Here is a 13820-nt window from a genome sequence, read left to right as displayed (position 1 = left end):
GCCGTATTGCTTACTTTGATTACTGTAATACTGTTCACAAGCTATGTTGTTCAGATCGACTTCCTACATAGTTCTTATTTTAAGTTGATGATGATATGATGCCTTTTAGGTGATAACAGTAGCAAGCAAGACTTAAATCTTAGTCACCACGTGGGTAATCATGTTTCTGCTGCTTAAATGCCATTTCCCTGGGTCTTCCGCGAAGTAAGATCCACAATCCTGACTATAAATCCACACCCATAGTACCTTGCTTGAACTAAAAAGTAAAAACCTACTTACACAAGCCACTTACTTTTATTCCTTTTCATATTAAATAAAATGATTCGAGTCCAGATTGTCCATTGTATATGCATTTTTTAAAGAAAAGTGAACAACCTGGTATCATAGACAAGTCAAATAAATTAAGGAACATCTGATATTGAATTTCTGCATTTATCACTCTAGATAAAAGTCTCCATAAAGGACATCAATCCTAACAGGTACAAAACAATCTAAATTGTAATCATTTCCACCAAAAGTACTAAAACAAAGTAAACCAGCAATGTAATAATCAAGGCTCTTCAACATGGTAGTTGCCAACTGGTACAAGACTTTCCACATAATTGAAAATGAGATGATCGTGGCGACATCTGCGGACAGAAAAGATCCGGAATTTTTTAGTATTTAGATTGGTCAGAGATAGATGAGTTTTTGGTTCATAATCCTCTGCTTCAGGTTCAGTTTCCCTAATCAGTCTAGATCCAACCATAAAGCTACTAAATCCAGGCCTATCAACATTGCAGACAATTTCATTCCTCCAAATGGTTGCTGGATTTAAACTGTACATAAATTGGCTACAACTATATTTCTTAGCCCAACTACATCTCTCCCCAGATACACCATTCCTCTCCTCCATCACCCACAAATCAATCACATATTCAAAGTCTCCAACCATATTGTTAGAAAGCACAGCAAGTTTGTTATCATAAACAGTAAGCTTGGCACTTGAATTAGAGTTTAAAGCAGGCCATGGTATTAACGTAAACACTTCAGTTGCTATATCAAATGAAACTATGAAATCAATATCAACTCTTCTACCCTGCTCCACACCTAGCTTTGACCCATACCAAAACATTGCTCCATCAGCATTGACTGTTTCCCATGGTTTTGCACCCTCTAAAATGTTTCTAAAATCAAAGTCCTTCCATGACCCAGTGACAGTTTCTGAAAATAGTTTTACACCCCCTAAGTTTCCAAAATCTATGTCCTTCCATGACCCTGTGCTTAATGAAAACACTTCAACCCAATCAATCGCACCACCAAAGTTTGCATAGGATCTCACTATTTTGTAATCATCAACAACAGGACTGTATCCAAATCCTAAACGGCAATCACCCACAAAATCATTAATAGTTCTGGGCACTTGTCTGACCTCTCTAATCGCTGGATTCCACAGCAAAAGGGAAGGAGGATAGATACCATTCCTATCGATCTGAACACAGAGTAAGCCATTACTGGAACCGATGATGGTAGCACCCAACAAGGACCCAATCAATGGAGCATTCGGAAATTCACAGACTTTCATCTCGCAATCGAGCAGATATAAGTTCAAAGGATTGGCTCTACCGTTCCGTTGGAAAAGAAGATAAGGGTTTCGATTTCTGGAGTGGTGGAGGTGGTCTGCGATGAAAGATGGGTTTTTGAAGAGATTTTTCCAATGTTTGCAGACACATCGAAATCGAATTATAGATTTTGCAGGAAGTCGTATGAGAACGTTTCTGATGATTTCTTGAGGAAGAAATGGTAGTTCTGCATCCATCACCCCCTGCTTCATCGTATGGCCAATTAGGGATTGCAGAATGGAATCTATCGTCTCTAGTCTATGATTGATGAAGAAGACGGTCGCGTTGCGGGTCCCGCTTGTATTATTCCATTTTACTGAAATTTATTTTATTTTATTTAATGGACCAACTTCTTTTCTTTTCTTTTCTTTTCTGTTTGATAAAATAAAGTCAGCACGACTAAGCAAGTGGGCACTACAATCCGTGCATCCATCCTCCCTTTCTCGATGACCTTAGCTAATTCCATAGGTGCTTAGTGGATTGCATGGAATTCCATCACTGCAGATAGACCCATCTATGCAAGAAAATTCGCTGCTTGGTTCTTCGAAAGAGGAGTAAGCTGGAGTTAAACCTCCCAATCACGTATCAAAAGCTGCTGAACTGATTCGATAGCTCCATAACAGTCAGAATTAGTTGTTGCCTCAAACACAATCAAGGCCTCAGCTGAATCAAATTCTAGAATTAGGCCTCGAATACCATCATCCCATGCCCTCTTCAGAGCATGGAAACAGGCCAAAACTTCTGCAGAGAAATTGTCACCTGCCGCCATTCTGTTAATGAATCCCATTAAGAACTCATTGCTCGAGTTTCGAAGCAATCTACCACAAGCTACAATATTTTCGAGGACAGAGAAAGCACCATCCATGTTCAGCATTGTCCACCCCTCGATCAAGAGAAGGGACCCATTTTTAGTCTCCAATATCTTCTCGAGCTCCAAAGGCTCTTAACTGCTTCAGCTTGGGTTGAGCTTCCATAATGCTCTCCGACGTCCAAGGGTGTTAGATTCCCATAGAATACATACTCCTTCCCTTTCTATAAATATATCACACAGTTTAAAAAAAATTAGTCAAGTATAATAATTATATTTGAAAAAAAAAATAAGTAAACTAAAATGTTTTATATTAATCAATATAACCATACATTAATTGTTTCTGTAAATTATGAAAGGTGATTTAAAAAATATATAATAAATATTTATTAAAATAATTAATTTTGCTTATAAAAATATCCAAGTCAAAAGTAATAGTTTTTTTAATAAAAAAAAAAACAGAGGCAGTACAAGTTTGAACACCTCCATGACCTCCAAATGATGATAAATGCCATTCCCCAGTGCCTAATATCCGTATGCTCCTTATGGGAGATATTCTCACATTCCAGCTAATCCTATCCTTTACGTTCAAGTTACAAAGGCCATTCCACTTGGAAGGATGGATCAGTTATTTCCACATAGATTTCTTCTGGTCGCATTCTCTTAGAGCATGGTGGACATCCTCTGCTTCCTGTTTACGGAAAACACAAGTCTCGCCACTAGTGATTCCTTTCTTACTATGAGCAATATTAGTCAACAGACAATCCCTGTATGCAAGCCAAGCAAACATCTTGCATCCTTTAATGGGTCAATTTCTATATATTACATTGTTTTTTTTTATTCTTCACATGTCTCCTCTTATCCAAGATAAATTTGTTAATATTAAACATGGACATCTCTTCTTTAACATGGTTGGTCTTGTATATTGCATTATTGCAAAATGTTTTAAATATTTAAATACCTAATGCAAATGTATATTTTTTAAAAAAAAATTATCACTAATAATTATTCTTTTATTAAAAACAATTATATATATTTAAAACGAGATCGAACACTAAATGTAAACACCTCTTTTAATAAAAATCTAAACTTTAATTTGTTACATTATGAGAAACTAATCCTTTTCATTAGACCTAATTTTATTGGTGTATTTTTCTTTTCTTTTTTAAGTTAAATTGTGTGTCCATTAATTTTGACCCATGTGTTCGGCCTCATGACTATATAAGGCTAAGTTTTAACAATAATTTTCTTCATACAAAAAACTTATCCCACTTACTTCAGAGCTAATTTGTCATCACTAATTTAAGGAAAAATTCTTCCATATGCATGATGCATCACATTAGTTATATATTATTTAATAAAAATATGTCATGTCAAATTTATTTAATATTATATGTTATTTCTTATTTGGGTTGTCTAATTTTAATTTTTTAAATTAAAAATGATTAGATTAAAAAGCTTAGGTGGGGTGAAGTGATGGTGTAGTATGTAGGTGAAAGTTAAGAATTTAAGAGGATAACCCTTAAGTAATGCTTAAATTCTTTAATTGATGACTAGTCTCATGGTTGTTAGTTGTGGGGATTCAATAAAAAGCTGAAAAATAATGTCATAACCATTTGTTAGCATTTTTAAACAATTGAATTAATAGTATATTAAGGTTAAGACCCAATCCGATTGAATTAAATTAGTAGTAAAAAATACTCATGAGAGCTTTCCCTCCAATATGATCCTACCCAACTTGACCTAAAAATAATAGGTAACTATATTAAAAAACGTTATTATTAATTAAAAATTTATAATTTACAAATTTTAAAATTAGATGTTAAAATTTATGTAGACTTTTTTTTATCTTTATCAATAATTAAATATTAGGTTAATGATTATTTTTGTCCCTCAACTTTACCCGAAAGGTCACTAAGTATTATAAATTCAACTATAGGGTAATTCTATCCCCTCAACATTAAAGATTCTCTCTTTCATCACTCTAACATTTAAAACATTTGATGTTCATTAGTCATCAATGAGTCTTATTATTTTTAATAGTTATAGGATCAAGGAGCATTTTTGTCCCTTAACTTTTATTCAAATGCCTCAACTCAAATATTTTATAATAAAAAATATTTAAAATATAATGTGAGACCCACTAACTATTAATTAATGGTGAGAAAACAACAAGGTAATGAAGGAGGGAGTTCTTAATATTGAGAGATATAATTAATTTATAGTTAAATTTATAGCCTCCAATGACTCTTCGGATAAAGTTGAAGGGTAAAAATAATGCTTAATCCTTAAATATTTTAGAATATTATTTTTGTACAGCTGATAATAATTTTATATTTTATTTTAATTGATGAGATATTTTCCAATTAATAGATCTCGATAATTTTTTAATAAAAAGACCAATTATATTGATAACGTAAAAAAAGGAAAAGAAAGTAAACCAAATTTTGTACAAATTTGAAATCATAGATCTTGTAATATATATATATATATATATGAGATAATAATTTTTATAACAAATTTTACGCAAATTTGAAATCATAGATGAAAAACTTAATTTGTTGACAACGTATTTGTATTGGAGGCCAACAATGTTCAACCACGTCACCATACAAATGTGGAGGCCTAGCTCTAATTGTGCTTTGAACTCAACTTTTATATAGATAGACATATACATTTTTTATTAAAAAATATAAAATATTTTTAATCAAATCTTACCCTTCAATAAAGTAATTATTTATTTTTAAAGTAACCCTATATCTTTTTATATTTAACTTTATTAAGCACCATATAATAAATATAAAACCATTTATCAATAGGAATGCTTTTAAAAAAAGACAATAATTACACCTTAAAAGATTAAAAATACCTTATATTTTTTAATATTCAACTCCTCAAAAAATATCTTATATTTTTAAATGAAGGAAATAAAAAAAAAAGAGACATTGTTGACATTATAAGCCGGATCAAACCCGTGTCTTTTTATTTATACGAGAGTTTATGGATCATTAGCAATAACATGAATGTTTGGATTTGTCTCCTCTTGCCACTCTTCACACTCCAGTTAAATAATAATAATAATAATAATAATATAATTGATGGTTCTTTCCTTGGAGAATTATTTTTGAACAAAAAAAACTATATTAAAAAAAGTAAAAAGTACATAAGAAGCGTAAAATTCCACTTGAAGGCATCTATAATTAGGGGAGCCAGAGAAGGGGAAACACGTGGAAGAAAACAAAAAAAAAAAAAGTAAAGTGAGGAAAAACTCGAAGAAAGGAGAAGATATCTGAACTGATTAAAAGCTCCTCTATAGTATCCTTCCAGCATTATTTGAGATCTGCATCCTATTTTATGTAAAAGAAAAGAAACATAAAAAATAGATGAATAGAATAATAGAAAAAGATATAATAAGCAAGAAACATAAAGGTATTACCGGCTATAATAATGCCTAATAAGAATTAAATAGGAAAAATTTCAGTGAGAACTTCTTGACCAAACTTAATACTAATAAAAATCCTAAAAATTATGAAATTTTACTGTATATGTGGAAGATTGAAATGAAATTAAAAAATTTACTGAAATGACTTTGTTGATTCTGTTGAAGTTAGGCATATGAATAATTCATGTAAAAAAATTAATAATTAATGTATGAAAAATGAACAAATAATATAAGTGAAATTTGGAATATTCATACATAACACCATTATGAATATGAATAAGTGAATTTATATATAAGAACTCCAGAGGTGGTAAAAAGGGAGTGTGTTAGAGGGTGACAGAAGTGGGAAACTTGAAATTTCAGAATTTTAGAGTTTTAACTGAAATTATGTATGGTCAAGGTATCCTCACTGAAATTTTTCCAATTGAATATATTAAATAAAAACATTACCATAAATTTAGAAACCTGGTCTTGTATTATACCAATAAAAAAGACGACGTAGCTTCTTCCACCGAAGACATCGATAGAATAAAACTCGGTAATCATGTGGTCGAAGGGGAGAACGTAGAGCAAGTCTATCATAGGAACTCAAATGATATGATCCGATGAGGTGAGACCTTGGTCCTGCGACCTCAAAAGCAGGAATTGGTAACAATGAAAAGATTTCCTTGACTATGTCAAATGAAACTAGCATATCATAATTTATTTCATTCCTATCTTCCCTTTCTTGTTTCCATGCAAACCAATACATTAATCCATTATGCATAGTTACTGTTCTTAAACTAATCCTTAGGCCCTCTAGAACATTCCCAGGCTTTATCTCCTTCCACGAATCTGTGCTCAATGAATACACTTCCACTCGATCATTCTCAGGAACGTAAATTCTCACTATCTTGTAATCGTTGATCTTTGAACTAAAACCAAACCCTACGCACGAGTGTCGTCCTTTGAAATTCGTAGCACTGGTTTGGGGCACTTTTTGTACCTTTCTAATTCTTCGATTCCATAGCAAAAGGGGATTATTAGGAGAAATCATGTCACAATCTGCGAATTCAAGACAAAACAAGTCTTTGCGAGAATAAAAGACATTTACGGGAGACAAGGAATTGATACTGTGCCTGCCGAAATCCGAGGACAGACTAGAGAATGTAAGATTCATCGTATATCCAAGACGATGAAATTCTTGATTCTGGGATAGGAAATATGTGATGAAATGTTGAGTCTTGAAGAGATTTTTCCAGTGTTTGCATACACATCGACATTGGATTAGGATTTTCACGGGAAGCCTACAAAGAATGTTGATGATGATATCGTCAGGAAGAAGCAGCTCGTCGTCTGCCATTACTAGGGGCTGCATGTTATATTGCAGGCTTGACATACGCATTATATATCATTGTCTCAAAAACCAAAGGTAAAATACACCCAAAAAAAAAAAACAAATATTTCAACGAATGACAGATTTGATCGACTCTATACATGCAAACTACTAGCTATAATCTTGAAAATAACGATCAAGCAGATAATAGAACAAAGACTAAGTCCAATTTTAAATTATTTTGAATTCAAACAACTATCACCTATCAATCCGTTCAAGATTTAGATTTGGTGAATGGTTAGGAGAGAAATTTTTAAATAGATTGGATGTGTCACATCATTTATATTCTGTCCAATAAAAATATGACATTAAAAAATTATTAAATATAAATTTATTTTAATATTAATAATAGTAGAGAGAGAAAATTAAATATACATTTTGTTATAAAAAATCAATTATAATAATGTCACACAAAATTTTATTCATATGACTTATAGCATTTTAATTGGACATATTATAAATGATGTAGCGCACTTAATCTATTTAAGAATTTCTTTGACCAATAAGTGACTCATATGATATGATAACAACAATTCGATCTAATCGAACGGACATTGAGAGATTTTTCATCATCATATAATACTTGGAAAATTCCAAATTCAAATGCTTGACGAAAAATTTATATGTGAGGATTGTTTTGACCGTGGACCGATGAATACATTACATGCCCAGAAAACATATTGTACATCCAAAAAACTTAACCTATTCATTTTATAGCTAATTTCTAATCACTAATTTAAATTAATTGTTGAGTTCTGAATCTCATATACTATTTATTATTATTAATTTTGATAACATTGGTTCTTATAATTATTTTTAATTATTATCATATTAGGGGTATAAAATTTGAAGTGTTCAATATTAACTACTTTTTGTGAGTGATACAAATTAATGAAGATTGGTATGATTAACTTAATTAAAAATTGTTAACCATTTAAAATTAGTCATGCTAAGGTCGTGTTTAACAAAAAGATCAAAAATTAGATTGACAAAAAGTCATTTCTTATGTTATTGGACGACCAGTAAGTTTTTTTCTTGAGTTTTGAAGGATAGAAATGATTTCTGAATTTAAGGTTTTTATCAAAAATTAAGACATGTCCCCCATCATTGCTAAATTGTTTGGTATTTTCAAAGGTCTTAAGTTATGTCGGCAAAAAAAAAAAAGGGTATAGGATTGTAGAGGTTTTTTGTAATAATACATAGGTTGTCTCAACAATTACAAGAGACAATCATGATTATCACTCCTTTCAAAGTATCATCAATTCTATAAATTTGATTTTATATAGAAGTTGGACTATAAACTTTAACTTTTTGCATATGGATGATAATAGAATGGTTGAGTATCTTGCTAAATTAGTCAATAAATTATTTAATGATTTTAATATTCTTGATACCCCGCCCATAAGTTGATTAAGGGTGGCTGGTTTGTTTTTATTTTTGTTGGTTGGTCTCTTATAATATTTTCACGTTCTTTTGAATGAGCATTACATGTTCATATTAAAAAGAGAGAACCAAAAAAAAAAAAAAAGTTCTCCATTGACCACTCCTCCGATTCCTTTTAATAATTTATCTTTCAAGTTGCAAGACTCAATAATAATCAACCCACTATAATGCATGCGTTAATTGATTTTAAACTACATGAATTTTTTTTAAAGCAAAGTTTAATAAGATTGAACATAGATTTAAATTTTCATAAATTTAATGATTATTTTATTCTGTGAACCTTGTAAATATCTTGACAAATAAATTTTATTGACTTCTCCTTCAATTTGCAAGAAAAACAGTAATCTACACATAGGAGGTCAAAGTTGCAGCACAATGGCCTAATATGAATCTATATATAGAAGGTCTAAAGGTGGTGAGAAGGGAGTGTGTTGGAGGGTGCCAGAGGTTGGATGTTTGAAATTCAGCCTTGAAAGGATCTTCCTTTAGCTGCAATGGTATACGTAGATGTCTACTTTATCAAGTATTCTCTAATCAGCAATGCAAAGAAATATGGGAAGACAAATACAATGAACACATTTTTATATGCACAAGCATACGGATCTATAAATGTGAGTGGAAAAGTTGGTTTAATAACTTTGTAGGAATCAATAAGCTGCTTGTGGCCTACGGGGGAAATGGAGGGAAGTTCAACTATGGCAATGTTAGGTGTGAAAACATAGCAATTGTGAATGGTAATGAAAATTTTGTGACATCTTACAAATGATAGAGCACAATGACATCATATAATTCATATAACCAATCTCATTTAGTGAGATAAGACTTGTTATCGTTATTTTTGTAAAATGCAATCAACTCAAGTGAGTTGGGAGAGTTCATGATACATTGGCGACTAACAAAGTCATTTTTGATCAGATCTCAAGAGGGGCTTTCTCAGATCCACCCCTCCCCTTGAACAAGGCATGTTGCAGAAATTATAAAGCGACTGTGAATTGATAATCTTGCACAATTGTTACAATGTTCCTAGGCAGGAAACAAAACAAAGCATCAATGGGAGACTGACAAAGGTCATGACCAGATAATTAAACTGTACATACTTAACAAACTTAGTTACAACTAGTCAACTAACTAACTAATATAATGACAGAATAAGTAGCTTTAGAGTAAGCGATGAAATAAGCAGTAAATAATCAAGCCAACGCAAGCCATTGTCCTGGTCTGTTGAGTTAACCTATACAGAATTAGAAATAAGTGGCAAATGCAGAAATTACAATTTTGGGAAGCTCAACGTGTAATCATATACAGCAATCTCAATCAGAAACCGACACACAGAACAATAGGATAGAAACACAATAAACATCGATAAATAAATTACAAGATTATCACTTTATGGAATCAAATGCTGCTTCATACAAAGATGCAAGTTTTATGTGGACACAGTGCATGAAAAATATAGAGAAAAATAGATGCGGAACAAAGGCTGATATATTGCGGAGCTGACAGGCGTTATATATTGGCTTGAAAACCAAATGTAAAATACCAGAAAGTACCTCAACAAATGACAGATTTCACGACTACAAACAACTACCTATGGTCTTGAAAAATAAGGATCAAGCAGATAACAGAACAAAGACTAAGTCTAATTTTAAATTACATTGAATTTGAATTAACCTTCAATAAATGTCACTATCGTCTTTCAATATTTTCACTTTGCCCACAAATACCTACTTCCGCTGAAGACTATAGCAGATTAACAGTTCATGTACACACAAACAACTAAAGTTTCAAAATTTGCAATTCAATCCATGACAACAAGCTTAGGCATATTTATGTTTATGAATGAACAAAATTTCAAAGCATATTGTGGTGTCATAACGAAATTTGACAGATAAAACTAACAATGTCCACTTCCAATGGAAGGTTCAACATCTAATCAAAGATTGCAGCTTAAAATATCAAAAAGGTAATATGAGAGGGAAAAAAACTTGAACTCAACCAAAGCAAGAGGAAAATGCATTCATTATTCCAAAATGGAAGACAGCAGAAATACAAAAGGCAAAGTAAGCAAATAGAACAACTGATAAGAGAGAAAAAGGGGGGAGAAGAAAGGAGGAAGAAAGAGACTATTCCATTGATAAAATGATCAAAGAGACAGGGCACAGCACATATACCCTAAACCTAAACACGTGTAAGGTCCTACACTGTCAATACTTTTCTAACATTCAGCAACAGATAAAGAGGCAGTAATAAAATCATGCATAAAGACAAGAAAGCCCTTAAATAAAGCAGTAACATATAACAACAACTATATCAATTGTGAATAATTCAAATAACATCATCAAGCAAGGAAATTGAAAATCATTACCAGATAACCTCAATCACCTTTGGCTGACGAAGATAAATCTGGAGTGGAAGGAGCAGAGGGAAGGAAAATTAGAAAGAAAGATACTTTTAATTTAGAGCAATGAGCGAGGGACATAGGCATCAATTAATTTCTTTGACTCTCATACAAGATAATAAAATCAGTGATATATTTTTAACTAAAAAGAAAAATTGGTATATTAATGGATAACAAGTCCCAAATCACAGGCACATCTGATGTTAAATATCTGCATTTATCATTAGAGATAACATCTTCAAAAGCCATCAAATATTGTAGGTACAAAATGATCTAAACTGTTATTCCTTTTCACTAAAAGTACTTGAACAAAATAAATCTGCAATGTAACAGTTGAGATATAACATCAGCGGAAGTTGCAAATCGAGACAAGGCTTTCTGCATAATTGTATGTGCTATGAGCATCGACCCATCTGGGAATATCAAACCCCTTAGTTTCATTAGTAGAGATATTCAACAGATATAGATCATTTCTGCCTTCATCTTCATCCTCTTCAGAAGAAGATTTGCAGACAATTTCATTCCTCCAAATAGCCATCGGATATAATGAAGAGGGACTGCCAGTATATAATTTAGTCCAATTCCATCCCTCCCCGAATGCATTTGGACCCTTCTCCATCACCCACAATTCAATCAAACTTGACATGCCGTCATCATTGTCGTGACCATCATCTTCCCAAATGTCAAAAAGTATAGCAAGCCTGTCCTGATAAACAGCAAGCTTTTCTTCTGCATTATGGTCCAAATCAGGCCTCGGCATCAATGTAAAGACTTCCTTTGCTATGTCAAATGAAACTATCACCTCAGTATCACCTTCACCCTCCCTAATATCATCTTCAGACTCCTCAATATCGTCTTCATGTTCCTCAATATCATATTCATCCTTATCCAAACCTAGCTTTAATCCAGACCAAAATATAGCACCATTAGCCGTGACAGTTTCAGAATGAAGTTTCACCCCCTTTAAGTTCCCAATATTGATTCCCCTCCATGACCCTCTCCTTAATGAAAACACTTCCACCCTATTAACCGAATCATCAAACTCTGAATAAGTTCTCACTATCTTGTAATCATCAACAATTGGACTATATCCAAATCCTACCATGCAATCATCAGAGTCAATATATTTTCTGGTTCTAGGCACATGTCTAAACTCTCTATTCGCAGGATTCCACAATAAAAGGGAAGGAGGAGATACATTACAACGATGTATTTCAACACAGAGCACGCCATTGCAGGATCCCACGATCCCAGTAGTAGCACCCTTCAACGAATTGATCAAGAGGGCGTTCTGAAATTCACGGTCTTGCAGTTGCAGCCCGCAATCGAGCAAACGCACGCTCATTGAACTCTGTTGGAAAAGAAGACAAGGGTTTTGAAGACTGGAGTAGTGAAGGTGGTCTGCTACGAAATATCGGCTGTTGATTACATTTTTCCAATGTTTACACACGCTCTGAAATCGGATCAGGGATTTCACAGGAAGTCGTTTGAGAATGTTTAAAACGATTTCTTCGGGAAGAAATGAGGCATCACTGTCCATTTTCATCTGATTCGTGTCGCCGGCAGGCAACAAGAGATCTGCGAGAGTCAGAGACAGAGAGCCGTCGCAGCCTCGCACCCGACAAAGCCGTTACCCATTAGGGATTATATTGTGTGACCCTGATAAGGGTAATGTCAACTAATTTTTCCATTTTCAATTTTAAAGAGTAATACTGCGTACCTGGAGCCCGTATTAAAAAATGGACTCTCCTACCAGTTTTATTCTTTTATTGAAATTAAGTGATTATAATCAAGCATTGTATTGAGATTAAAAGCATGCAAACAATTTATTACAATTAAGCTCATTTTGTTTGTAATCATTTTATATTTTAATATACTGACTTTCGTTCAAAAAAAAAACTAAAAAGAGGTAAGGTAAACAAAAAAAAAAAAGTTGATATGCATGTCTGACCAAATTATATTTGAAAGAGCAGTTCTCCCAAAACATTCTCTACATTTACATGCACTTAAACATGAAACCTCTTACATTTACTTGTATGCCTCACATGTTTGCTTCACCAAAGTTAAAAAAAAAAAAAAAAAAGGTTAGTTGGTTTTACAATGTGAGCTTGTTTAGTTTATTTTAAAAATGGACTCTCTCTCTCTCTCTCAACCTAACATATTTTTGATGCGTTTTCTTCATCTTCATTTTTGCATGCAAAAGATTTTTTTTATTGCAAATAATAACTAATAGTTAAAAATTATTAGTAAATATGAGAATATATTGATAATTATGAAAAATATTTCATAAAAATAGTTCAAATTTATTCCAAACCTAAACCAAACCACTTAAAAACCAAATCAATTCGATTAAGGGAAAAAAACTGAATGAATCCCAAAATATAGTGAATCAATTGGTTTGTTTTAACTTGTTTTTTTTTTTTTTCAAAACCAAATCAAATCAAACCAAATTTGTAATAAACACCCTTAGACTACTTTGCTTATAGCAAGTTTTGTTGTTAGTCCCTTGATTTTTTTTTTCCCCCATTACTCTTAGTTATTTAAGTTTCATCTATCTACAATGTCAGTTTTTATCACCATTTACAAATTAAATCTATTTATGTGTACATAACTCTATTAATTTTGCCATTGGATCAGTAAAATTATTATTCATTGGATATTACATAAACAAAATAAATACTAACCTTTTTATAAATAGATACTAACCTTTTTATCCTGGCCATTACGTCTTTTTAAACATTTTAATTTAATGT

At 32.2% G+C, this 13820-nt stretch overlaps 3 protein-coding genes across 3 annotated transcripts; all 3 read right to left on the bottom strand.

Moving 5' to 3' along the window:
* Positions 1–397: 397 nt before the first annotated feature.
* On the bottom strand, positions 398–1848 carry LOC129286585 (putative F-box protein At3g16210). The gene has a single exon (XM_054922530.1). It carries the CDS (start codon positions 1811–1813, stop codon positions 551–553), a length of 1263 nt encoding a protein of 420 aa, XP_054778505.1. The 5' UTR covers positions 1814–1848; the 3' UTR covers positions 398–550.
* A 4460-nt stretch (positions 1849–6308) lies between these two features.
* LOC129286160 (probable F-box protein At5g47300) lies at positions 6309–7193 on the bottom strand. Its single transcript, XM_054922176.1, has one exon. The coding sequence runs from the start codon at positions 7191–7193 to the stop codon at positions 6309–6311; it is 885 nt and encodes a 294-aa protein (XP_054778151.1).
* Positions 7194–9634: 2441 nt separating this feature from the next.
* On the bottom strand, positions 9635–12737 carry LOC129286626 (putative F-box/kelch-repeat protein At1g12870). Its single transcript, XM_054922587.1, has one exon. The coding sequence runs from the start codon at positions 12611–12613 to the stop codon at positions 11414–11416; it is 1200 nt and encodes a 399-aa protein (XP_054778562.1). The 5' UTR covers positions 12614–12737; the 3' UTR covers positions 9635–11413.
* Positions 12738–13820: the final 1083 nt, after the last annotated feature.

Source organism: Prosopis cineraria, unplaced genomic scaffold (assembly GCF_029017545.1).
Source record: "Prosopis cineraria cultivar Desert tree isolate PC_DT_omini unplaced genomic scaffold, ASM2901754v1 PC11, whole genome shotgun sequence".
Lineage (NCBI taxonomy): Eukaryota > Viridiplantae > Streptophyta > Magnoliopsida > Fabales > Fabaceae > Prosopis > Prosopis cineraria.
The sequence above is the reverse complement of the archived record's forward strand: the minus strand, read 5'-3'. Positions and strand labels throughout refer to the sequence as shown.

What these genes read in the sequence shown, in the direction of transcription:
- LOC129286585 (XM_054922530.1), bottom strand. Translation starts at nt 1,813, where the DNA reads ATGAAGCAGGGGGTGATGGATGCAGAACTACCATTTCTTCCTCAAGAA.
- LOC129286160 (XM_054922176.1), bottom strand. Translation starts at nt 7,193, where the DNA reads ATGGCAGACGACGAGCTGCTTCTTCCTGACGATATCATCATCAACATT.
- LOC129286626 (XM_054922587.1), bottom strand. Translation starts at nt 12,613, where the DNA reads ATGAAAATGGACAGTGATGCCTCATTTCTTCCCGAAGAAATCGTTTTA.